Genomic DNA, 27,610 nt, shown 5'->3' on the forward strand with positions numbered 1-27,610 from the left:
TTTTTAAATCATCATCTCAGGTTCACTTTCAGCAGATCAAACTTTTATAATATGGGTATCGTAAAAGGGACAATCAGCAGGCAAGAAAACAATGTGGTAATCTGAAATTGGAGTGTCACGTCTTTATAAATTGGCCACCAAAGTGTATTGATTCTATTTGCTGCTATTACATGAATGACTGTAGGGAAAGCAGAAAAGAATGCCAGTCTCCTCCCTAGGGTGGTGCTTTACGATTGTCATTTGGTTGCCTCCCCCTCCCAATACTCACATCATCATACATGAAGTTGACCATTCCTTGATTGACTGCATCTCTTCTTCTGAAGAGCTCTGCAAGAGATAAACACATTGTGGATGAGGCAGAGATCGACCACAGTCTGCCCGTTCCATATAATTCCATGTCACCACACTGCTGGCTGACGGTTACCTGTCAGAGCTCTGAGCTTCACACAACAGGCAATATAATTATCAAATGCAATTCTTCCATGAATGCTGTATCTCCTTTGCAGAAGGTTCATCGTTTGCTGGCTCAACCGGAAGCCTGAAATGGAAGACATGAAGAGGCCCAATAAGCTTAGACAGAACTTTTGTCTAGACAGTTACTAGCCAAGGTTGTAGGCCTTTCCCATAAAGTTAAAGGGACTCCGAGCAGTGCAAAAACTATGGAAAGATGCATATCATCAAAGCTCTCTTTCTCCTCTTTCCAATGATATATAAACCGCCACCCTACGCCTTTTAGTTTTCGCTATTTTCGCGATTGAAATTGCAGCGGCTGCGATTTCGATCGCGAAAATAGAGAAAACTAAAAGGCGTAGGGCGACGATTTAGGGGTCGTCAGAAAGAGGAGAAAGAGAGCTTTAAAATGATATCCATCTTTCCATAGTTACATTGTATTACACAGGGCGACTTTTTCTCAAAGTCAGCAGCTCCATTCAGCAGAAAAAGTCGCCCTGTGTAATACAATGTAACTATGGAAAGATGGAAATCACTTTAAAGCTCTCTTTCTCCTCTTTCTGACGACCCCTAAATCGTCGCCCTATGCCTTTTAGTTTTCTCTATTTTCGCGATCGAAATCGCAGCCGCGGCAATTTCAATCGCGAAAATAGCGAAAACTAAAAGGCGTAGTGCGGCGGTTTCTATATCATTGGAAAGAGGAGAAAGAGAGCTTTAAAATGATATGCATCTTTCCATAGTTTCTGCACTGCTCGGAGTCCCTTTAAGATGCTATGTAAAATGTAAATATAAACAGAAGCTATTTGCAAATCATACAAACCCTACATTTAAGGCCCTATTTTCACTTAATGCGTTGCGTGGCATCCCATTTGCCAAAATGGAACACAACACAACCTACCTCCAACCATTAGGGCAGCCCCCTCCTTCAACATCTTCAAGAAAGCCCTCAAAACTCACCTTTTCACTCTGGCCTACTACCCCTCACAAATGCTCTAAACCCACATCTGAACTCTGGTCCCCTACCATTCGTGTCCGTACCTCTCCCTCTAGATTGTAAGCCTTTGGGCAGGGTCCTCCTCCTTTTGTGTCCTACCTGATCATGCACCTCCATTACTGTGAACCCATGCTATGCATCTGAGTGAACCTAACTTGCCTAATCTCCATGCTCCCCTCCAGTGACTAAGCATTACCTTGTACTCATACTGTGGTCTTTCTTGTATTCATGTATTGTCATTTTGCTGTATGTCACCCCTAAATATTGTCTGTAACCTAAACTAATGTCCAGCGCTGCGTAATATGTTGGCGCTTTATAAATACAATAAATAAATAGTTTGTATGCTACCCTTATGTCTGCAAGAGTTTCCTCTGGAAAATCAGGTTTCCTCCCAGATCCCAAAAAACATACAGATAAGTGACTGACTAAGTATTACCTGGTACTCATACTGTGCTGTGTGATCTGGTTTTCTTGTATTCCTGTATTGTCATATTGCTGTATGTCACCCCTAAATATTGTCTGTAACCTAAATTAATGTTCTGCGCTGCGTAATATGTTGGCGCTTTATAAATACAATAAATAAATAAATAAACACAATATTACACAACACAATGCATTAAGAGTAGATGGGGTCTAAATGAAAAAAGTATAAAGACAACAGAGCAAATGTTGAAGTTAGCACATGTTTAACTACTTCGCATCCAGACCTTGTTTCCCACTTATGGATCAGAGCAGTTTTGACAGTTGACCTATGTCCTTATTTAATCAGAAATAACATTATCCCTACGTATGACACAGAAATGAAATATATATTGTTTTTTTCAAGACAAATTAGGCTTTCATTTTAAGGCATTTTTTCCCTCGAACAATTTTGTTTTCTAGGAATTTTAATGGGAAAACAACAAAAAATTGAAAAAAAACACATTATTTCTCAGTTTTACCATTTCCAGTTTAAAAATAAAAAGTGCTATTGTAGATAAAAAAACCCACAAATTTTGTTTGGCTATTCTTATCGCTTATCACAAAACTTACATTATGTTCCTGTCAATTTATGGTGAAGATATTTGATTCTGAAATAATACTACAGAGTGTGTTTTTCACTATGAAATGAGAAAATAAAAGTATTTTTAATGGTAAAAATCAATCTCATTAGCTCAGGAGACATATATTCCCGTTCACCAATTAGTGCTGCATCAGATAGTGCCAAAAATGTGCACAGGAGCAAGCCCAATCCTGCACAGCACTGCTTCTGCTACAAGACGTATATCTACTGACTTGTGGCTTAGATGAAGTCACAGAGGACGTAGATATACTGTAGTGGTGGATAAAGTGGTTAAAGCAAATGTGAAGCGAGCTAAAAAAAAAAAACACCCATGGAGAGGGAAGGCTTTTCATCCCATAGAGCTTCCTCTGTCATCTTACCGCGTGCTCGATCCACTGCTTTGCCACGTTTAAATTTAGCACCTTCGGGATTTATTGGAAATACTTGCACCTGCACATTACATAGCCGCTCATCTTAGGAAGTCCCTGAGGAAGGCTGAAGAAGGATTTGACTTAGCTGGTCGAAGAATTCTGCTTGGGCCCGGAAGTGGAATGAGGGTATGGAGAGAAGACCAGGGCAAGACAAGACACGGAACATTTATATTGAGCTTTTCTCCTGGCAGGCCTGGTGCACACCAAAACCCGCTAGCAGATCTGCAAAATGCTAGCAAATGTTGAAACGCTTTTTCTTATTTTTCTGTAGCATTTCAGCTAGCATTTTGCGGTTTTGTGAAGCGTTTTTGGTGTAGTAGATTTCATATATTGTTACAGTAAAGCTGTTACTGAACAGCTTCTGTAACAAAAACGCCTGCAAATCCACTCTGAACTGCCGTTTTTCAGAGAGGTTTGCGTTTTTGCTATACTTTACATTGGAGGCAGAAACGCCTCCGCAATCCAAAAAATGCCTCACCCCGGGAGTATGCGTTTCAGCAAAACGCCTCCCGCTCTGGTGTGAACCACCCCATTGAGATACATTGACCAAGCGTATCCGCAGCTGCAAGCGGCTGCAAAAACGCCAAAAAAAACAGCTCGGTTTGCACCAGACTCAAAGTGCCAGAGCTGCAGACACTAGGACGCGCTCTATAGGCAGTAGCACTGTAAGGGAGTTTTTCCCATTGTCTCCTTACTACATAGGTGCTGGCTTACTGCGCAGGAAGAGAATCCTGGTCTCCTGTGTCAGAGGCAGAGCCCTTAACTTTATGGGATCCAGAGTCTTCCCTCTCCATAGGTGAGTATCCAACTTTTTTTTTTATAAAGTTTTTTTTCTTATTTTATTTTTTTTATTTTTTATTTTTTATAAAGGTTGGACAGGGCATGCTTATCACTGTGTAAATCTCCTCTTGTTTTATACAACATGCTTAAAAAGTTAGGAACTGAGAAGACTGATTGCTATAGTTTTAAAATAAATATTGCTTTTTCATAATTTTAGATCTCAGTTCCTCCACAGTAGTGTGAGCTCTCTCTTGTCATATTATCATTTTATAATCCATCAAATACATTCCGTGATCAATAGGAAGGCCAGTTTAGCACTTGAGTTCTTTTATAATACAGCCATGTTGTTGTAATATGTTCTGAACCATATAAAGTCTTGTATAAAAAATACATCATCTAGAGGGCAACTGGCAGTGCGTTGGGCATAAACAGTGCCTTGGCTCTGAAGAGTTTACATACTCCAGTCCAGGTTTGCAGGATCACTTACAACAGTGCTGCCCAACTTCATGGGCAGGGGCAGTGGCTAGCACCAGATTTTTCAGCTGGAGGGGGCAGAGCATCAATGCCCTGGCTTTGGGGGTGGAGCCAAGTACAAACAAGAGGTGGGCCAGCCAGTGGAGGGGGACTGAGTGACAAAAAAAAGTCAGGGCAAGCGGGTGTGGCTTGTGGGTCAGATTTGGCCTGCAGGCCGCCAGTTGGACAGCACTGGCTTACAATACCCTCTAATTGAGATACCTTCAGTAAATCAGGCCCTACAAGTACTTGCTGCACTCACCCATGGTGGTCAGAGCCCTGTGTAGCTCCATTCCGTCCACTGTTCCGCTCCGGCTTATATCGGCAGCCATGAAGCTCTGTTTCCAGCCATTCAGCACCATGCCCAACTCTTTAAACTCATTAAAACCCATCTTGCCAGTCATGTCCCTCTTAATTAGGCAATGTTAAGGGTAATAACAGAATTATACCTGAATTTTCAGTGCTAAAACATCCCTATAAGTAAAAGGAATTAAGGAAGGGGATGCTCTCCTCTTGCAGGATTAGCTCCCCTCTTCCACCACCAAATGGCGCTGTAATGCCAACATGCTCCTTCTGATCCTGATCACATGATAAGACATGTAATCAGAACCTGAAGGAGAGTTTCAGGGTTATTGCGCCGCTTGGTGGTGGAAGAGGAGATTGGCACTGTAATGATGACATCCTCTTTTATGTCATATCATGTGATCGGGACCCAGAGGATAATGTCGGGATTACAGAACTCCTTGTAGTGGAAGAGGAGAGCCAATCCTATGTCTGGATCAGGTAAATATCAAGTGCTCCCTGTGCCGCACTGCAATGAAGGGGGTGACAAAAAAGTGGCGCTGTAGTGTACCTGAGTAAAAAAGGCAGTTAAAGGGTTCTGTGAAGGGGTCGATAAATAATAAGACTGCAACTATACATGACCTAATAGAGCTCTCTGATTTGACCTTTTTGACAGAGACCTGGCTTGGGAAGCATGCAGGCCCAACTCTTGAAGCAACCGTGCCGGCCAATTATTCAATCTTGCACTGTGAGAGACAAGTCGGCAAGGGTGGGGGGGTTGCCATATGCTTCAGATCCTCCTTGAACATAAGGCCCCTGCCCATAGGCCCCACTGAAACCTTTGAATGTATTGCAGCTCAACTGTCAGCAGAAGTAAACATCAACATATTGCTCATATACCGCCCCCCAAAAAATGGTCCAGCCTTTCTTAAGGAAATATCTGAACTCTTATCCTGCGTAACAGTGGAACACCCTAGATGGATCATCCTGGGAGACTTCAATGCATGGGTGGATGATCACGACTCCCAGCTAGGAAGTGAACTACTTCTCATAATGAATGAACTGGGTTTCTCTCAGGCTATCAACCTCCCCACCCATACGAAAGGGCACACCCTGGATCTTATATTTCATTCCGGACTTTTAATATCACACATGGATATAAACCCAGTGGTATGGTCAGACCACCACACCATCCACTTCTCTCTGACAGCACCAGCGATAAAACACAGAGGGAAAGAACTCATAAAATACCGTTCACTGAAAGATGTCTCACCCCAGCACGTTCAGAATATCCTCAACTTCGACGCATTAACCAATCATTGCGCAGACCCAGACTCCATGGTCCTGATTTACAACCATGCAGTGTCATCTGCCTATGACGCCCTCGCTCCAGTTCGCATCAAACGATCTACACCACTTCACCATGCACGGTGGTTTGACAGCTCACTAAAGGACCTAAAGAAAGAAGTGCGCAGACTAGAAAGGAAGTGGCGAAAATCTCAGAATTCAAAAGATAAACACACCCTTGTCTCTCACCGGGAAAGCTACCAAAATGCGATCACCAAGAAAAAATCCTCCTACCTATCACAGGAGATCGCAAAGGCCGCCAACAGACCAGCCCAACTATTCCGCACAGTTGATAGACTATGTAATCCATCCTGTCTAAAACCCACTATAACTCCCTCAAAGGAGCTATGTGAGAAATTTGCCTGCTACTTTGCTGACAAAGTATCTTCTATTCGGTCTCTCATTCAGTCCACAGCACCCAAGACTCATGCAACTAATGGAAATAGCTGCAAAAACAACCTAACACCCTGGACTGATTTCAAAAGTATTAGTGAGGAAGAGATCTCAGACACCCTCTGTCGTCTCCACCAGACAACCTGCGACCTGGACCCTGGACCAACTAAACATATGCTGAAATGCCCTGACCTGCTTGGTCCAGCATTTCACAAAATAGTAAATTGCTCTCTGCAAGCAGGGAGGTTTCCTACCTCTCTAAAAGAAGGAATCATCAAGCCCCTTCTCAAAAAACCTTCCATGGATCCAGATGCTATGAGCAGCTACAGACCTGTCTCCAACCTCCCCTTCTTAGGTAAAGTTATTGAAAAGGCTGTCTATCTGCAACTTGAAACCAGGCTGTCAGTAAACAACATCCTGGACCCTCTACAATCTGGCTTTAAGAAACACCACAGCTGTGAAACAGCCCTCATCCAAGTCTGCAACGATCTGCTCATGGCAAGGGACAGAGGGGAATGCTCCATCCTAATCCTGTTGGATCTCTCAGCGGCTTTTGATACAGTTGACCACGAAATCCTGCTTAACAGACTGCAGGAGTACTGTGGCATCAGTGGATCAGTCCTCCAGTGGTTCAGATCATTCCTGACTGACAGAACACAGAGAGTATCCCTAGGACCTATAATGTCCAAACCTGCACCTCTACAATTCGGAGTGCCACAAGGATCAATCCTATCCCCTCTGCTGTTTGCAATCTACATGTTGCCACTCGATACACTTAACCAACGACATGGCCTGACGTACCACTGCTACGCCGATGACACACAGCTATACCTGTCCTTCAAACCTGGTGGAACAGACCCTACCCCAAAAATAAACTCTTGCTTAGCTGAGCTTCAGGCATGGATGAATGATAACTGGTTGAAACTGAATGCTGACAAAACTGAGGTCCTGTTTGTCCAAAGCCAGTGCTCGCCATCAAAACAGCTCTATCCTAAAGCAACACCAATCAGGATTGGGAATTCAGACATAAACAGCTCCAACCTTGTGCGCAGCCTTGGCGTACTAATCGATGGGGAATTGAGTTTCAGAAACCAAATTTCATCTGTAGTTAAATCTTCCTTCTTTCATCTGAAGAACATTGCAAAGATTAAACATCTGATTCCCCCAGAGGATCTTCAAACCCTAGTCCACGCCTTCATCACATCACGGCTGGACTACTGCAATGCCCTTTATGCTGGCCTCCCCAAAAAAGACTTGCGTCGCCTGCAATTAGTGCAGAATGCTGCTGCCAGATTGCTAACAAACCAGCCTCGCCACTGTCACATTACACCGATCCTTCGCTCACTGCACTGGCTACCAGTAGAATGGAGAATACTCTTCAAGATTGGACTGCTGACATTCAAATCCCTGCACAATCTGGGCCCTGGATACATGAAGGACTTGCTGAAGCTGCACCACACCTCTCACAACCTCAGATCAGCAAGTTCTATAAACTTGGTCACTCCCAGAGTGCACCTCAAAAAATCTGGAGACAGAGCCTTCTGTCATGCTGCCCCTACTCTTTGGAACTCCCTACCACACCCAGTAAAGACAGCACCATCCCTGGAGCTATTCAAATCCAGACTGAAAAGCCACCTGTTTAGCCTGGCATTTCCAGATTTATAAAATTCTTCCCCTGTACCACGATGGTCGGAGCCATGCTTATGCGCTTTGAGTCCCACGGGAGAAAAGCGCTTTACAAATGTTATTTGTTGTTGTTGTTGTTGTTGGTTAAATAAACAAAGCTGCACAGCTGCAGTCTATTAGATGCCTGGTTAGACCAGGACCGGCGGCAGGGATGGAGGATCGTAGGAGGACGGCACGGGAAATGACAGCTGCAGGGGACCGATAGAAGCCCCAGGTAAGTGTTGGTTTTTGTTTATTTAACCCCTCCACGGAACCCCTATTAAGAACACCTGAAGTGAGCGAGATATCAAGGCCAACATACAGTATTTATTACCTTTTATACACTGCAGATTGCCTGGCTACACTGCTAAACCTCTCTCTAATACTTTTAGGCTGCTTACACACTAAGACGTTACAGGCGCACGTTAGTGCGCCTGTAACGCTCCCCCAACGCACAGCAATGTAACACAAGTGGGCTGTTCACACAGCCCACGTTGCGTTACATGTAACGCTGCACGTTCTCCGGAAAGTGCAGCATGCTACGGCTTTAGAGCGGCTATAGCCACGTTAGACTGTTTGCACATGCGCAGTGGGGGGCGGAGAGGAGGTGGGGAGAGCCAGCTACAGTAGCCGCGCACATGGCTACTTAATATTCACTGCACTGGCGGGCGCTGATTGGCCGGCGGGACCACGTGATGCGGAGTGTCTCGCTCCGCATCACGTGGTCCCGCTGGCCAATCAGCGCCACTCTGGGAGACCTTATAGGAATCGAGCCGCCTAACGCGGCTCACTCTACCGTCCTCACTTGCAGCACCATACGTTGTGTTAGGTGCACGTTATGCGACCTTAACGTAGCACCTAACGCAACGTCTTGGTGTGCAAGTAGCCTTAGCCATAGACCCTGAACAAGCATGCAGCAGATCAGATGTTTGACTCAAGTTTGATTGCATTTGCCGCAAGCTTGTTTCAGGTGTGTGATTCAGACACTACCAATGCATGAAAGATCAGCAGGGCTGCCAGGCAACTGGTGTTGTTTGAAGCAAACCTGCAGCGAAAAAACAAACAAACAAAAACAACTTATGATATAATGAACTGTATGTGCAGTACGGATAATACATAGAACACTATAGCTTTATGTTTTATAACACTGCATCATTCTGTGTGGCCTTGTTCACATTGCGTTCGGCTCGCGTGGCTGTCCGCGATGGGCTTTTTTCTCCCGCGTTTTATTAAAGCGTTTTCCGACGATTTTCTGTGAGTTCGTTCGTTTTTGTGGGCGTTTTTGTAAGCGCTTTTGAAGAGCGCTTCCGTCTTTTGATCCGGAAAAAAATCTGGAAATAATAAATACAATGTATTTTTTTTTTTTTTAAACGCTCACACAATCGCTTGCCAAAGTGATTTTGTGAGCGTTTTGCATTTTTCCTATACCTTCCATTGAGGCAAATCGCCTCAAAAATGGCTCAAGCACCGCATTTTCGAAGCGGATAGCAAACGAACCGCTCTGATATGAACTCTCTTATAGAGAATCATTGCACAAGCGCTTTCAGGGCGATTTTGAAAATCGCCCGTGCTTAATATTTAACAAAAACGCCCTGTAATGTGAACAAGGCCTCACAGTTGCAGTTTTAAAACCACACACTGTTTTTTTTAAGCTATAAAACAAAGCAGAAATAATGACCCTTTGAACTTTCCTGCAGTAAAACCTTATCTCAAGCTTTCTGTCACTGTTACTTGGCTGTTTAACCACCCTGGCTTTCTATTGATTGCTCCAGGGTGGCGGCGCAGGGGTATTTCTTTATTTATATTTGTTAAATCATGTAGCTAGCCTAGTGCTAGCTACATGATAGCCGCTGAGCAGCGGCATTCCCCCGCCCCTTCTGATTGCCTCCGGCGATCAGAGCAAACAGGAAATCCCGTTCAGAACGGGACTTCCTGTTTGGCTTCCCCCGTCGCCATGGTGACGATTGTGATGACGTCACCGACGTCGTGACGTCAGAGGGAGTCCCGATCCACCCCTCAGCGCTGCCAGTCACTGATTGGCCAGGCTGCAAAGGGGTCTTGGGGGGGGGGGCGGCGTGTTACGCGTCGGGTAGCGGCGGATCGGCGGCAATCGTATATAGCACGCAGCTAGCAAAGTGCTAGCTGCGTGTTTAAAAAAAAAATTATGAAAATCGGCCCAGTAGGGCCTGAGAAATCCACCGCGGCGGTAATGGACGAGCTGAGCTCGTCATTACCGGTTAAGGTGGTTAAGTGCTTCAGAAAACAGGACCAGTTGAAGAGCTCAGAGAAGCTCTTTTGAACAGGTAACAACTAAAGTTTTTTTTCACTCTTCCTGTAGTAAAAAACAATATGAGACTCTTTTCTTTGCTACTAATGTTCTATTTCTTAGCTGTATTACACATACACATCACTATCTAATAAGTTTATTTTCACCTTTAGATTTTCTTTAAAAGGAAATAAATGTGATGGCCACTGTATCCTTCTAACCTCAGGTGTCCTTTAACATGATTGGATTTTGTTCAATAAATAGAAGGTATTAAACAAAAACAAAAATATCAGAACAGTAAAAGAAAGCATATCCTGGCGGGAACAGAAAGCGATGCTAAAATACTCGATAATAAAAGGATACATCCAGCATGGAGATCATGAGTCTACAGGTCTCCAGGTTAAAAGCTGAAAAGACAGAATGACATCATGAAAACAGCGGAAATACAGAGGTCAGTCTCCAGTGTTTAGCTAACAGTTTTGGTAGAATGGGTGGGTGTTGAAGTGTGCCCGTGATTACTTGTGACATGATGAGGTACACATGCAGGGCAGCCATCAGGGGGGGACAACTGACACTGCAGTGAGGGGCCCAGGGCTTCTGGGGGCCTGGGCACCCCAAAGCACTGCAAGGGCCGCAAGTGCTGTCTGTGGCTCACTAACCAGCACACCGCGTTCCAGCAGAAAAGTGACATCAGCGCTTGAACGTGGGGAGCAGATGAGTGAGCCCGCTACAGCAGACTTTCTATACTGGGGCACCACCTATATCTGGCTACAGGCTACCTATACTGGGGCTGGAACCACCTATACCTGGCTACCTATACTGAGGGCACCACCTGTACCTGGCTACTTATACTGGGGCACCACCTATGCTTGGCTACTTATACTTGGGAGCCTATAGCTTGCCACCTATACTGAGGGCACCTGTACCTGGCTAACCTATACTGGGGCACCACCCATACCAGGCTACCTATACTGGGGCAATTATACCAGGCTACCTATACCGAGGCACCATCTATAGTTGAATACCTATACTGGGGCACCTGTATCTTGATGGTTACTTATACTGGGGGAACCTATACCTGGTTACCTATACTGGGGGCACCTATACCTGGCTAGGGCAGGGGGATTAGCTGAGACAGAAGGGGACAAGAGGTAACACAGGGGGATAAAGGAGGCACAGGGGGAACAGAGGCGGACAAAAGAGGCACAGGGAGAAAAGAGATGAGACGGGAACATGAGGTCACGCAGAGGGACACAAAAGAGGCAGAAACTGAGGTGAGACAGAGGGGGACAAAAGAGGCACAGGAAGAAGAGAGGGGGACAGAAGAGAATGGATTTAGGATAAGAGCGGACCTACAAGTCCCTATCTCATTTGTTAACCGGGGACTACTTGTATTTTGCTAGTATTTGGCTCCACCTACAACATGCCATGGTCACGCCCACTTTTTGCAGCATCACGCTGTGCATACCGCTTTCTTCACTGTCGGAGCCATGCACATTTTTTGCCGCAGTGCACTTTGCGCATGGACATGGGGGTGGGGTGGCTAGTGGGCAGGCACAGCAACCAGTGGGTGGGCCCAGGGAGGGGGGCCCAGGCCTGATGATGTGTGAGGGGCCCCAACATTTCTGATGGTGGCCCTGTTTAACACGTGTATATACAGCACCAAATATAGAAATAACAATGATGTGTTCCTTTTCTTCTTTTTCTGCTCCTAAGAGTTAAACATTCAGGTATACAAGTGGCAGGTTCTTTCTAGGCGGGACCCAGCTGCCTATACCAGTGATCTGCAAACTTTGCTCTCCAGCTGTTAAGGAACTACAAGTCCCACAATGCATTGCAGGAGTCTGACAGCCACAGTCATGATTCATAAAGGCAAATGCATTGTGGGACTTGTAGTTCCTTAGCAGCTGGAGAGCCAAGTTTGCAGATCACTGGCCTATACTATAACCCTCACTGATAAGGAGTTACAGCCATAAAACTCTTGCTTGGCAGAGAACCTGAGAACATCTTCTGAAAGCAAGGGGTAGATTAAAAAAAAGGTCAATAGTTCATATATTTTAGCTTCTGGGACACTGAAAGACTTTGTACTGAATAACTCGTTTTTTTCCTTAGGAGATACTTTTTCATGTTCCTATTTAAAATACGTTTTCAGAACTTTGCAATTTAAAAAGTACCAAAAGGAAGGTGGAAAAAGTACTGCCAAAATTCAGAGTATATTCTTGCTTGTTGGTGGCTCGGAAGGCATTATATTAAAAATCAACTTTAGGCGTTGGAGGATAGATACGATAAATAGCAGCGCCGTAGCTAAGGAGCTGTAGGCCCAGATGCAAGTTTTACATTGGGGCCCCCCAAACACTGTATACGTAACAATTGATACGGCGCACCAAAATCTGCCAATGGCAACTACAGTATCAGAGGTGCAAGAAGTGGATGGGAAATAGCTTGCTAATGATTACCACTGTTCAAAGTATCTACAGAAGTGATTATTATGAGCACAGGACCAATAGAGAGCTTATACTGTAGTTGAGGGAGCCGCTTAGTAAGCCAGACATACAGTATGTAAAGTGCCGCTGGTTTATGACACTGTTACCATATATCTTCTTACGTAGTCATATAACCCACTTAGCAGACAGCTGCTCCAGCCTGTTGTGGTCTTTATCAGCACAAAGCTTGCCGTGATATCACTTTATGGACCTGATTTATGATTGCCGTGCTAGGCGGCGAAGTTCCAACTTTGGAAAATAATACAGATTTAAAGAGGAACTCCAGTGAAAATAATGTAATAAGAAAGTGCTTCATTTTTACAATAATTATGCATAAATGATTTAGTCAGTGTTTGCCCATTGTAAAATCTTTCCTCTCCCTGATTTACTTTCTGACATTTATCACATGGTGACATTTTTACTGCTGGCAGATGATTTCTGTGGAAGGAGATGCTGCTTGCTTTTTTGGCAGTTGGAAACAGCTGTTATTTCCCACAATGCAACAAGGCTCCCACAGTGTGATGTCAGAACCATGGTCCTGACATCACACTGTGGGAGGGGTTTCACCACAATATCAGCCATACAGAGCCCACTGATGATCCGTTTGTGAAAAGGAAAAGATTTCTCAAGGGAAAGGGGGCATCAGCTACTGAGTGGGATGAAGTTCAATTCTTGGTTACGGTTTCTCTTTAAGGGACCACTATCGTAAAAAATTGTAACATTTATAATACATGTAAACACATACAAATAGAGGTGGCTACTAACGATACAATTTGCCGAACAATCGTTTAAGAACGATTCTTCGAATGAACGACCGGAAATGATCCTTTGGGACCACTAAGGGACAAAAATCTCTTAACCAATCTGATCAGATTAATAAAATCATCCGAAAATCGATCCCAAAATTTAAGGTGGCCATATATGTAGGTGGCCACCCGACGTGATCAAAATCTGATCAGAGAGAAATGTATTCCGGCCACATGCTGCAAATAGAATTTTGCCAGCTCAAATGTCAGCTCAAAACCTATTAAAAATCTATGTAACTGCTGCAGAGCTGGACCGGCTGATGGACCCTTTGGGTCTCCCCTAATTAACAGTGCTCCGCCAGGGCCTCTGTAAAGTACTTGCAGCATCCATCTCCTCATGGGGTATTCTCAGTATTTCCTTTTTTCTTTAATAGGAAATACTGAAAAGGATCTATACAAAGATGCCAGCCAGCCTTCCTTTGCTTATTATTTTGGCAGTTGAATTGAGCAACTTCCATTCCATAAGTGCTTTTGAAAATAAAGAAATCCCTGAGAATCCTCCATGAGGAAATGAACTACTTTAAAACCTGTCAGATTTTTAGAACTTACTGTAAGTGACAGTGACATAGGTAAAAAAAATGTATTTTTAGTGTATTTTACTCTGGGACAAATGTACATTTTATGCATATACATACACATATACTTTTCTCAATAGTGGTCCTTTAAAGTGGCCCTGAATTCAGAAAAAAAACATAGAGAAATGCACCCTGTATGTGTTTAGAGAGTTTAGCCAGCCTAATTCCCCTTCATCTGTCACTAATCACAAGTTGTAATTTGATCTATCCCCTGGCTGTGACATGCATGCACCGATGGTCCGCTCTGGTCTGGCTGCAGCTTGGGGCAGATATGTTACCCCAATAGGCATTATGGGGGAACGCATTCGCCTGCCCATGATTATTGCGGATTGCACAGAAGTGATCCCACGGATCCATTGCAGAGTGAGGGTCAGTGCACCCCTAAAAGCGCTAGCAGAATCGCAAACGTTTGGCGTTTTTGGAAGCAATTTCTCCAAGCGATTTCAGGCATGTGTCTAGCGAATTTCTAGGTGTGCCTAGCAATTTGTGGAGCGTTTTGGTGTAGAGATTTTTGAATTTTTGTGATGTATGAGCTGGAAGTGAACAGTTTTATTTTTCTTTTAATTTTGTGTTTGGGTAAAAAGCACATTGTTCTGGTGTGATCCATCCCGTTCTAATACATTAGCCAAGCGCTTTTCAAGGCACTTGCGTTTTCATAAGCACTCAGAAGCGTTCCTGGTGTGCACCAGCCCTACAAGTGTGAAAGTCCGTTAAGCAATGAGCGGAGAACGGACAAAAAAACGTTCATTCTCCACTCAAGTAGGAAGACAGCCATAATCAGATATGACTACACTAGACTTAAAAATCCGCTGGCCGCTTACGTTTGTAGGTGCCGGACATGCCAGCTTGTGTAAGACATCTCTGCAGCTCTTCTGCGTCTAGCTGACCATCCTACAACACAAACAAAATGTTCATTTATGCAAAATATAGATGAAATCTACTGCACATTTTATATTCAGTGTTACCAATAGATTAAAGTGTAATGCTGGGTACAAACGGTGCAGCTTCCTGCCCAATCGACGGGATTGAAACGATTATTTTTGACATGTTCTTATCAGCTCCTGATCGATAATGGAATCGATTTTGGGAAGTTACCGTTGCAAAATCGATCCCATTATTGATCGGGAGTAGTTTGGACGTGTATACACAATGCAGATTACCCGTGGCTCAGACTGGTCGATGTGGCCAACGGAGAAATCCCTCTCAAGGTGGCCACACACGATACGATTTTACAGCAATTCGATAAACATGATCGCATCCCCCCGAAAAATCGAAAGATTTTATTTCATTCGACTGAAAAATCCGATCGGATTTCCCGTTTTCTTCGATTTTGATCGATCCGGAATGCCAGATATTTTTTCTTCAATCTTTCTAAAGATTGTATGGTGTGTGTTAGATTGTCAATTTATTAATATACACACCCTAGCAATTTTGTCAGAGTTTCCAATCATTTTTATCATAATTGGGGAAAAATTGAACATAAGTGTGTGGTACATTGGTCAGAATTTTGGAATGATACAATCAGTCAGAAAAATTGATTGCAATTCTTAAATTGAACAGATATTTAAAAAATTGTATGGTGTGTGGCCACCTTCAGATCATTATCTGATAATAGAGTAATCTAGCGGATCGAATCCCTCATCACACTGACTGTCACTGTACACAGATTTTCAATTAATTTCACATTTCACTGTAGGTAACCTTTTATCATGTACATCATCATCATACTGCTCACACTTACTTCAGTGCACATTTAAATTTTAGATCTAACAATTAACCAAAGTAAGATTATAAATTGTCCTAAAAAAATCAAAAAACTAACTTAACCACTTCAGCCTTCAGTCGTTTTCACTTTATGCATCCGAGCAATGTTCACCTCCCATTCATTAGCCTATAACTTTATCACTACTTATCACAATGAACTGATCTACATCTTGTTTTTACCGCCACCAACTCGGCTTTCTTTGGGTGGTACATTTTGCTAAGAGCCACTTTACTGTAAATGCATTTTAACAGGAAGAATAAGAAAAAAACGGAAAAAATTCATTATTTCTCAGTTTTCAGCCATTATAGTTTTAAAATAATACATGCCTCTATAAATAAAACTCACGTATTGTATTTGCCCATATGTCCCGGGTATTACACCGTTAAAATTATGTCCCTATCACAATGTATGGTGACAATATTTTATTTGGAAATAAAGGTGCATTTTTTCCGTTTTGCATCTATCGCTATTTACAAGTTTAAAATAAAAAAAAATATAGAAATATTTCATCTTTACATTGATATTTAAAAAGTTTTGACCCTTAGGTAAATATTTACATGTTTTTTTTTATTGTAATGTTGTTTTTTTTAATGTGGGTATTTTTGGGAGGGTGGGATGTAAACAGTATTTTTATAATGTAAATGTGTGTTGACTTTTAATTTTTTCACTTTGAGTTGCAGTTTTACTTTTTGGCCACAAGATGGCGGCCATGAGTTTGTTTACATGACGTCACTCTAAGCACAACGTACGCTTAGAAAGACGCATCCCCCATGCAACAGCCAGAAAAAGCGAAGCTTCCGAGAGAAGCTGTCGCTTTTTCTGCGGGGGAGAGGAATCAGTGATCGGGCACCATAACTCGATTCACTGATTGCCTGGCTAACGAACCGCGGGCCGGGAGCGCGCTGACGTGCACATGGCCTCCTGGGCGTAGCTAGTACGTCCAGGAGGCCGAAGTAGTTAAAGTACCCGAGATGGGGAGGGTAAAAAGAGAAAAATTATACACACCTGGGGCTTCCTCCAGCTCCCGCCTCCAGGCCGATCTCTCCCTCGCCTCCTTCTGGGTTGTCCGCCGCCTGGATCATCTGGACTTTGGCCATAAAAGTCCATCAGTCAGGGCCAGTCGGCGCAGACCGGCCACACGAGTTCCCGTTGCCGGGAGTGTTCTGCATCTTTGCAGTAGAAATCAGTGGTGGGCTGAAATTTTGCATATGTGAAATTTCGCATTGAAATTCGCAATTACGCATCGTAATCGTAATGCGAAATTTCAGAGAAAATCGTAATTAATTTCGTATGTAATAGTAGTATTTCGCGTAATTTTCGCAAAATTTCGCATAATTTTGTGCCGACTTTAGAGGTTAATAGCAAAGCTCCTATACATGCTATTGCTACCAAAATTGCTAAATATGTTAAGTTATAGTGGGTATAAAGGTGGCCACACACCATACAATTTTTTAAATATTTGTTCAATTTATGAATTGCAATCAATTTTTCTGACTGATTGTAACATTTCAAAAATCTGACCAATGTACCACACACCTATGTTCAATTTTTCCCCAATTATGATAAAACTGATTGGAAACTCTGAGAAAATGTCTAGGGCGTGTATATTAATAAATTGACAATCTAACACACACCATACAATCTTTAAAAAAATTGAAGATAAATATCTGGCATTCCGGATCGATATAAATCGAAAAAAAAGGGAAATCCGATCGGATTTTTCAGGCGAATGAAAAAAAAAAAGCTTTAGTTTTTTTTTTCGGGAGATACGATTGTTTTTATTGAATTGCTGTAAAATCGGATCATTTTATTGTATCGTGTGTGGCCACCTTTAGTCAAGTCACAAGAAGAATTTTTCAAAAAGACCTTGTAGTTTTTGAGAAACTCGATTTTAAAAATGCAAAGAAAAATGGTTTTTAAACTGTAATTTTTCTAAGTTTAAATACCATTTTTCTTTGCATTTTTAAAATCGGTTTTCTCAAAAACTACAGTTTTTTTGAAAAATTATTTTTTTGACTTGTACCCACGATTCTTTTTAACATATGTAGCAATTTTGGTGTCAATAGCATATATGGAAGCTTTGCTATTCACTGCTAATCTGGGCAAGAAATTAACCACTTGAAGACCCAGCCTTTACCCCCCCTTAAGGACCAGCGCTGTATTTGCTGATCTGTGCTGGGTGGGCTCTACAGCCCCCAGCACAGATCAAATACCAGGCAGAGCGACCAGATCGTCCCCCTTTTTTCCCCACTAGGGGGATGATGTGCTGGGGGGGGGGGGTCTGATCGCTCCTGCCTGCGTGTGGCTGGCGGGGGGGCACCTCAAAGCCCCCTCCACCGCAGGATTCCCCCTCTCCCTCTCCTCCCTCCCTGCCCCGGAGATCGGAGGCTGCACAGGAACGGATCTGTCCTGTGCAGCCTCTAACAGGCTCCTGCCTGTCATGTGACAGCGATCCCCGGCCGCTGATTGGCCGGGGATCGCTGATCTGGTACAACGCTTAGCAGCGTTGTACAAATGTAAACAAAGCGGATTATTTCCGCTTGTGTTTACATTTAGCCTGCGAGCTGCGATCGGCGGCCCGCAGGCTATTCACAGAGCCCCCCGCCGTGAATTGACAGGAAGCAGCCGCTCGCGCGAGCGGCTGTTTCCTGATTATTTAGCTTGCAGCCGGCGACGCAGATGTGCGTCACTGGTCCTGCAGCTGCCACTTTGCCGACGCGCGTTATGAGTGCGCGGTCGGCAAGTGGTTAAGCAACATTTTATGTGAAATTACGAATGACTACGCAAAATCAATTCAAATTGAATTTGCAAATTGTAATGACATATAAGCGCAATTGCGAAAATTTATGCGAAATTTAGTGAAATTTGTTGATTATGATCATCACTAGTAGTAATACTGTGCAGGCGCTGAACCCTCCCGTCCACGAGAACACCTCAGCTGGGCGCGTGTGCACAGGATGCCCTAGACCAGTGATGGTTAACCTTGGCCCATGAGGCATTGCAATACTCTGACAGCTCTAAGCATAACTCAGGGAGGCAGAGGCATAATGGGATTTGTAGTTTGGTCACAGCTGGAGTGCCAAGGTTAGCCATCACTGCCCTAGACTGTAGGCCTTTCAGGCGAGGGGGCGATCAGCCTGGAGGGGGCTGAAGGATGCCCCAGGTAGGTATCATTTTTCTCTCCCTAGTCATCTTATTTTCCCTTTGATCCAAGACTGAGGGCCCGTTTCCACTGTTGCGACGCGATTTCGCCGGCATTCCGACGCTTGTAAAAACGCATGCGGATGTGTTTCCGCATGCGTTTTTACCCGCGATTTCGCGTGCGATTTTGCATGGCAGGGTGCCATGCGAAATTAACCTTGACACTGCCAGGGCAAAATAACATTGAGAAAGGTGCGAAATCACACGCGAAATCGCGGGTAAAAACGCATGTAACAAACGCATGCGTTTTTACTATTAAATACATTAGCGGCGATTCGCACGGATTCCCGACGCAGGCGAATTCTGTGGGTCCCGTCGTGCAGATTTGGCCCGCCGCCAAATCGCTCCCGCATGCCGCACATGTGGAAACAGCCCCGGCCACTTCAGTGTAACAAGCGAATCCGCATCTCGTCGCCGCATGCGGATTCGCTATGGTGGAAACGAGCCCTAAGACTAACAATGGCGTAGTAACAGGGGATGCAGAGGTTGTGAACGCTCTGATGGCCCCTGGGTTACAGTCCATCACTAGGGGCCCTCCTTCATCAAAGTTATTAGCTTTTCATTAGTGCTATGCTGGTAATGATCACCTCTATATGTGCATGGCATAGCGGTAATCCGTTTCTTTGCTCTGATTACATCTCTCGGACACTGCAGCTGTCCTTGGTAGGTTTTGAGACTTCATATCAACAGAGTGCTTGGGGCCCTTTGAAAAGCTTGCACCGGGGCCCCGAGCTCCTTAGTTAGGACACTGAAGATGAAGACCCGTTGATCCAAGACTTTCTCTAACACGTACCTGGCCTGCAATCTGTAGAAAGTATCCATACATAGGATCATTTTGTGGGTATCCACCAGCGGGCGGTCCAAACTGAACAGGAAAAAAAAAGAAAAAAATATTAATCATTTAAAAGCCATAAGTCACTGTTTATAATTTTCACAATGATTGCAGGTTTAATAATCTTCTTCAAAAGTCTGAAAAAGCCATCCAGTGTTGATCTGTAACCTCTTCAAAAAACAAACAAACAGGTAATTTGAGCACTGTGTCTAGAGCTTGGTTTACAGGGTGCTTTACAGAATGGGAATCGGTCTTATAAAAAAAAACCAGATACTTACCTAAGAAGAGGGAAGGCTCTGGGTCCTATAGAACCTTCCTGCTCCTCTCCCGGTGCCCGTTCCAGCGCTGGCTTCTCAGTAGCAGTATGCCACCAATTTGGAGGCTTCAGAAGTCTTCGGGAGCCCGAGTGCTGCTGAAGACAAGCAGCTCCATACTGAGCACGCACAAGCGCAGTATGGAGCCGCCTGTCTTCGGGAGGTCTGGGCTCCCGAAGACTTCGGATGTCCCCCGGCGGGAGATTCAAGCGGAGGAGCTGCCACTGGAAGGAGGGGACAGAGAGAGGAGACGGAAGGCTCTATAGGACCCAGAACCTTCCCTCTCCTTAGGTAAGTATTTTGCTTTTTTTATTTTATTTTTTTAAGAACAATTCCCACTGACTTTAACTAACGACCGCCCCACGCCAGCGCCCAGGACCCAGGGGGGTAACAATAGACACTGCAAGGGATGCAGCTGCAGGGGGGCCCAGAAGCAGCAGGGGGCCCCATGGGGGGCGGGGGAGAAATTTATTTTCCCTGTCCTGAGACACTGACAACTAAGGGCACGGAGAGAAAAAGCTTTCTGTTGACTGCACAATTGTTCCAATGACGGCCTCTGCTCAGCCATTGATAAAGAATCATACAAAGTTTTGGAGACAAAGATTTGTAGACAGTCCCTATTCAGTGTGCAACAGGGCCTTGTGTACAGCGCCCATCCCCCAACCTCTCTACCCCTCCCCAAGTGCTGTGTACTGTAGTGATGCTGGAGAAGTCTGAAAAGCCAGTTTTGCTTCATCAGAGATGGCCAGAGTGAGCGTAATAAGCAGAGGCTGGGAGCACACTCCTGACAGTTTTCTGTATAAATTTTCTGTAGACCATGTGCGCAAGGGGGGGGGGGCATCCAAAGATTTGCAGGGGGGCCCAGTGATTTCTAGTTACGCCCCTGCCAGGACCACCTAACGCCAATTGGCGTCAAGTCCTGGGGCCAGCTACTGCAGGAGATCGCGCACAGGCAGGTGGTGATCGCCGCTCGGGAGACTGTTAGACGGGGAAACCGCCATCTAATTACCATGTACAGTGCTGCGATCAGCAGCAGCGCTGTACTGGGGACACGGCTGTCCCCCTGGGGCACAAGAGAGGGATCGGCTCTCATAGGCTGAAGCCTATGAGCAGTGGTGCTCATCCGGATTCCGGATATCCGAACAACCCAGATAATCCGAACTTTTTCCACTATCCGAACTTTGAATAGCAATTTGTATATTTTTTAAAATCCGAATAGACTATCCGAGCAAACCTGGATTTCCCATCTGAAATCCGGGCAGATAGTTAGTTCAGATATCCGAGCAGAAGCCAAAATCCCCTTCAACGGCAAAAATCAGAGAGAGAGAGAGAGACCTTCGACAGGGTTTTTAGCCATTTTCAGGTCACTTCCGGTGTTCTATCCAGATAGCCGAATCCGGCCGGATGGTAGGGCCGGATATCCGACCCGGATTCGGATTGGAAAATTTTGAATCCAGATATCCGACCCGGATCGGATAGAGGGGTATCCGGATCCGAATTACTTCCAGATAGTGAAAAATGGTATCCGAGCAGCACTGCCTATGAGAGCTGATCGCCATGATTGGCTGGCTGGGGGGAGAGGGGGTTTTAAAAAAATAAATAGTAAAACATATTTTTTTAAAAATGACAAATATTTATTAAAAAAAATTAAACACTGTGGGGGGGGGGGGGGGGGGGGGTTATCAGACCCCACCAACAGAGAGCTCTGTTGGTGGGGAGAAAAGGGGGGAGAGATCACTCGTGTGCTGTGTTGTGCGGCCCTGCAACTTAGCCTTAAAGCTGCAGTGGCCAATTTAACAAAAAATAGCCTGGTCTTTAGGGGGGTTTAGCACTGTGGTCCTGAAGTGGTTAAAGGAAACGTCAGGGAATATCCCGTACCCCGTACCCCCGATCTACTTACCGGGGATTCCTCCAGCCCCTTGCAGCTGACATGTCCCACGCCGCAGCTCTGCTCTCAGCCACCAGCCCGGGATCCCCGCCGGTGCAAAGGGCGACACCGAGGTCACGCTCTACTGCTCCATCGAGTGCACGTTGTCCAGACTGTACTGTGCAGGCGCAGAACTACTTGATTGACAGAGTGCGGAGGCCCCGGGCCGGCGGCGTGGGACATGTCAGCTACAAGGGGCTGGAGGAAGCCCCAGGTAAGTAGATTATTGGGTAGGGAATATTGCTTGATGACTCCTTTAATGTGTGGCTGTACACTCTGTCGGAAGTAACGGTACTATTGATGTGCCATGTCTGTGCACGGCAATATGACCGCACTTTTGTGCATCAGGCAACTAATGTTGTAAAGTATACAGTGCAGGGTCAGAACATATAAACCTCCAACATTGAAAGCTATTATCGCGACTGGAGGTGCTCACAACGACCGTTGCCACGGTAACAAATAATACTGAGTTTTACCATAGCAACGGTGGCGCTTCTCGGGTACCACGGGCCGCGATCATAGCATAACTTGCGGTCCACGCTCCTGGAAGTAGCGGTAATATTCCTGACCGTGCCCTATCTGTGCAGGCAATATTACTGCGCTTCTGTGCATCAGCCCCCTGGTCCCCAGATATAAGGCCTGCTTTGATTTACTTTTAAAACTTTAATTATCATGATCTACTCCTTTTTACATGGATCGTATCAGAACATAGTGGGGTTGTTAAAAAAGGTTGGTATATTAGCTGGTGCTGTCATGTGCAGCAACTGCTGCAAATACTTCTTTTTGCAATGAATACAGCTTGACTCTTTGTCTCACCCCACAGAGTAGGCTGCTGTGCCATGTAGGGTTGCGCGCTGCAAGGCACCGTACCAAATAACGTAAGTGTAACGTGATCCAAGACATAATCCATAATCCACCGTCCTACCCAAATCCAAAGTCCAAGCATGACAAATGCCTCAATGATTAACCAGAGGCTTTAATCAATATGTGCAAATACCATAAAACATAGATGATGCATCTCACCATCTCCATATACTGCCTTGTTTAATATGTAACTAATATTATTGTCAGGGATTCCTAAAACTGATGCTCCGAGTGTAACCCTGGCTGGCGTTACAGTACTCAATCACTCACCTGTCTCTGACTGATCAATACTACAAGCAGGGGGGCGTAACTACTCATTATAGGGCCCCCAGTGCTCGATGAGTCTCATACGTCCAGAGAAACTTTAACCAAGGATTGAACTTCACTCCAATCAGTAGCGGATACCCCAAATCTTTACATTTTTGCAAATAAATCATCAGGGGGGTCTGTATGGCTGATACTGTGGTGAAAACCCCTCCCACAGTGTGATGTCATGACCATGGTTCTGATAGTTTGCTGTCTGTGAACCTCGTTGCATTGTGGGAAATAACAGCTGTTTCCAACTGACGAGCAAGCAATTTCTACCTCTGTGCATAGAGCTCTCAGTAACATTCTGCAGAGGTCACCTGGCAGGACTAGGGCCCATTCACACTGGGGCGATTATCGTGCAATTCCTGCTAATCGCCGCAATACTTACTCACGATTGTCACCGATCACGGGCAATTCATGGCAATTGCAAAACGCAGTACATGCAGCATTTTACCGCGATTTTAGAGCGATCGAGATACAGTGCTTAAAAAGTGCTAAGCGATAGTGTCGGCTGTGTGAATGGGTCCTTAAAGGGAACCAGAGACAAAGCACCCTCGTGTATTTTACCATATATATCAGTAGGAACATTAGAGAAAACACCTACCTTGCTTTCTGTTTCATTCTGCACTGCACAGCTTGCTTCTAATCAGCCCTGATAAAATTCCCGACTGAGCATTCAGTCTGGCTTTGTTCAGGAATATTTATAGCTCAGTCTGTGTTCTCTCATGCCTTTTCAAGTCCAAGCCTGCCCCCTGCTGGCTCTGCTCAGGAATCATTATAGCTGAGTAATTGTAGCAAAGCCAGGCTGAATGCTCAGTCAGGGATTTTATCAGGGCTGATAACAAGCAGGCTGAGCAGTGCAGAATGAAACAGAGTGCAGGGTAGGTGTTTTCTCTAATGTTCCCACTGATATATATGGTAAAATACATGAGGTTGCTTCGTCTCTGGTTCCCTTTAAGATGTCACCACCAGAGATACATTTCAGAATGTAAATCAGGGAGAGGAAAGATTTTACAAATCACACTGACTAAATAATCTATAAGGCCTTGTTCACATTACAAATCGCCAGCGCTACCGCAAGCGCTGAGCGATTTGGTTAGTGTTTTTAAAAGCGCTTTTCCCTGTGCTTTGCGTTTTTGGATTGTGGGAGGAAACCAGTGTGCCCAGAGGAAACCCATGCAGGCATGCGGAGAACAAACAAACTTGCGGATAGTGTCCTGGCGGGGACACAAACAGGAGACCCAGCGCTGAAAGGCGAGAGAGCTAACCCCTATGCCACCATGCTGCCCATATGTAATGTAACATGCTAGAGGTAAGATTGTAAGCTCACAAGGGCAGGGACTTCCACCTAGTGCAGAGGTGCCCATTGAGTAGATCGCGATCTACCGGTAGATCACAAAGAACTTCATGGTAGATCCCGACTGCACTACATTTTCCATCCTGTATATACAATGGTGCTCCTAAAATTGTACATAGGTAGATCATTTTGACTTCCTCATTTTTAAAGTAGCTGAAAAAGTATGGGCACCTCTGCCTTATGGTGGCCATACACGGTACAATAAAAACGTTAGATTTTCCCGTTTATTCAATCTAAATGATCGAATTGAATGAAAGTTGAAAAAAAAAAATTCGATCAAGAAATTCGAACGATTATCCCGTTTTTCCGGGAAAAATGATTCGGACATGCTGGAAAAATCTTTCTATTCGATCTAACATAATAATCGAACTAAATTATCTAATTGAAAAATTGTACCATGTATGGCCACCTTAAAGGTGGCCACACACGATACAATAAAATGATCTGATTTTACAGTAATTCGATAAAACGATCGTATCTCTCGAAAAAATCGAAAGCTTTTTTTTTCATTCGACTGAAAAATCTGATCGGATTTCCCGTTTTTTTTTTTATTTAAATCGATCCGGAATGCCAGATATTTCTGTTCAATTTCTACTAAAGATTGTATGGTGTGTGTTGGATTGTTAATGTATTAATATACATACCCTAGCAATTTTCTCTGAGTTTCCAATCAGTTTTATCATAATTGAGGAAAAAATTGTACATATGTGTGTGGTACATTGGTCATATTTTTGAAATGTTACAATCAGTCAGAAAAATTGATTGCAATTCTTTAAATTGAACAGATATTTAAAAAATTGTATGGTGTGTGGCCACCTTTAGTGTTTCTGTTGCAGTGTTCTCCCCAGAAATTATTTCCAGCCGGGTGGCATGAAATAGTAGCCGGGTGGCATGAAAAAGTAGCCGGGTGGGGCAAGATGAGAAAATGCAGGGCCGGTGCTTCTCTGCACAAGCGTAGGAGGAGGTGAGTTGATAACAGCCCGGTGGTCACCAAAACTAGCCGGGTGGAGCACCCGGCTAAAAGAGCCTGGGGAGAACACTGCTGTTGTATTTTACCAACTGTACCAGTATTAGTAATGCCTCAAATTACACATCAGTTGTGGCTGTGAGCACACTTGGCTGTACTGAGTTTTCTGCATTGTGCGTTTTTGCATTTTTCTGTGCTTTTCTCTATGTGTTTGCTATTGCGTTTTTAGGTGATTTTTTTGATGTGTTTGCATTTTTTCCATATTTCCCCTTTTTCAAGGGAGTAAAATACAGTATATATACAGTATTTATTTTATAAAAAACGCATCACAAACGCATGTAAAAACGCAATGAAACGCATTGCTTCTGTGTCTACATTAAATGTCAGATGCGTTCCACAGAAATATGCAGCAAGTTGTGCGTTTCATAAAATGCAGATTAGAAAACACTGAGATACGCGTTTTGTACGCGACCCATATACTTTCACTATGTACATGCGTTCTCCGCAACGTAGGTGATTCTGCTTAGGGTCCATTTACACTGGGGATAGCAAAACGCTAGCAAACTCGCTAGCATTTTGCAACAGGTTTTTTTTTTTCACGTTTTTAGCGTATTTTTTACTGGACAATTTCGCAATTTTTGGAGCAATCACAATTTGCGTTTTTTTTTTACATTTCGCAATCGCTCTAAAAGGCTGCCGTGTTTTTGTTTATCGGAAATCGCCGGCGATCGCTGCCATATCCGTTTAATTACACTAGCTCTTTTCAAAGCGCTAGCGATCGCCGGCGATTCAGTGATTGGCAGTAAAATCGTGACAGTGTGAATGGCCCCCAAGTGTACTCCTAGACTGTACGTATTATATACTTGTATTGCTGAATGTTCTGATTGTACTGTGTGTTGAATTGCTCATGTATCTAAGCCCCCCACTTTTCTCCATCTTGTACGTCGTTGTACAGCGCTATGGAAGATGTTGGCGCTATATAAATAGAAAATAATAAAAGGGGTACGGTATAGGGTCATTTTTCTTTGCTCACAGATGCCTGTAACCTTGAAACACACCCACAGTGAGCTCATTCATACTAATGCAATAACACTACCCTGCTAATGTCTTCCCTGCGCTGCTTAGTTACAGGACTCTGGGGACCTGCCTGTACCGCCAGCCCATAATAACAGGCACAAACCACATTGCTGCTGCAGGTAAGGAGATGCTCGGCACTCACCCCAGGGTAGTATGCTCCTCCTGCCATGACTCCTGGCATTGCTCCTGGCATTCCTGGATAAGCCATAGCTGCAGGCTGACTCTGTAGACTGGCTGTACTGCCAGAGGCTTCACTCTGATAAACTGGAAGGTCAGGCCACGCCCCCAAGAGGCAGGCCTTCCTGGGAGTTCGATGCTCTGATGCTGTCTTCCCTTCGACACACTTGACTCTTTTTGTGCGCGTTTTTTGTACAGAAAAAACGAGAACTCATGTTAATCAATGTGCTAGTTCACACTTAATGTGTTTTTTCGTGCACAGAAAAAAAGGTAACATCCTGCAGGATAATTCTGCACAGTTTGTCGGGGGAAGCAAGGGAAGGGGTGTGAAAATTGGGGGGCCCCATCAAACTTTTGCTGGGGGCCCCCATTATATATAGTTATGCCACTGGGGTGATCCCTCCCAGAGCATCATGTGCCCCCCCCCCCCCCCCCGACGAAGCAGGTGCTTTAGGCCAGGGGCGTAACAACAGACACTGCAAGGGATGCAGCCGCAGGGGGGCCCAAAAGCCACAGGGGGCCCCATGGGAATGAAGTTTCTTTTCCCTGTCCTGAGAGACTGACAACTAAGGGCACAGAGAGAAAAAGCTATCTGCCCTCGGCACAATTGTTCTAATGACTGCATCTGCTCAGCCCCCGATAAGGAATCCTAGAAAGTTTTACAGGCAAAAATTTGTAGACAGTCGCTATTCAGTGTGCAGCAGGCTCTGGTGTACAGCGCCGTTTTACCCCAAGTCTTTCTACCCCTCCCCAAGTGCTTAGTATATCTGGTTGGGGGGAGGGGGCCCCATCC

The 27,610-nt window shown here is 44.5% G+C and overlaps 1 protein-coding gene across 1 annotated transcript in view; it reads right to left on the reverse strand.

Moving 5' to 3' along the window:
- SRI (sorcin) overlaps positions 1–26,891 on the reverse strand; it is a 30,017-nt gene extending 3,126 nt beyond the window's left edge. Inside the window, exons 1-7 of the mRNA XM_068238565.1 lie at positions 26,783–26,891; positions 19,787–19,858; positions 14,849–14,918; positions 10,527–10,570; positions 4,473–4,620; positions 425–538; positions 269–327 (exon numbers count right to left, since the gene is read on the reverse strand). Coding sequence (XP_068094666.1) covers positions 269–327; positions 425–538; positions 4,473–4,620; positions 10,527–10,570; positions 14,849–14,918; positions 19,787–19,858; positions 26,783–26,848 — 573 coding nt within the window. The 5' untranslated portion in view covers positions 26,849–26,891. The remainder of the gene's footprint in view (positions 1–268; positions 328–424; positions 539–4,472; positions 4,621–10,526; positions 10,571–14,848; positions 14,919–19,786; positions 19,859–26,782) is intronic.
- Positions 26,892–27,610: the final 719 nt, after the last annotated feature.

The sequence above is a fragment of the Hyperolius riggenbachi genome, chromosome 5 (genome assembly GCF_040937935.1).
Source record: "Hyperolius riggenbachi isolate aHypRig1 chromosome 5, aHypRig1.pri, whole genome shotgun sequence".
Lineage (NCBI taxonomy): Eukaryota > Metazoa > Chordata > Amphibia > Anura > Hyperoliidae > Hyperolius > Hyperolius riggenbachi.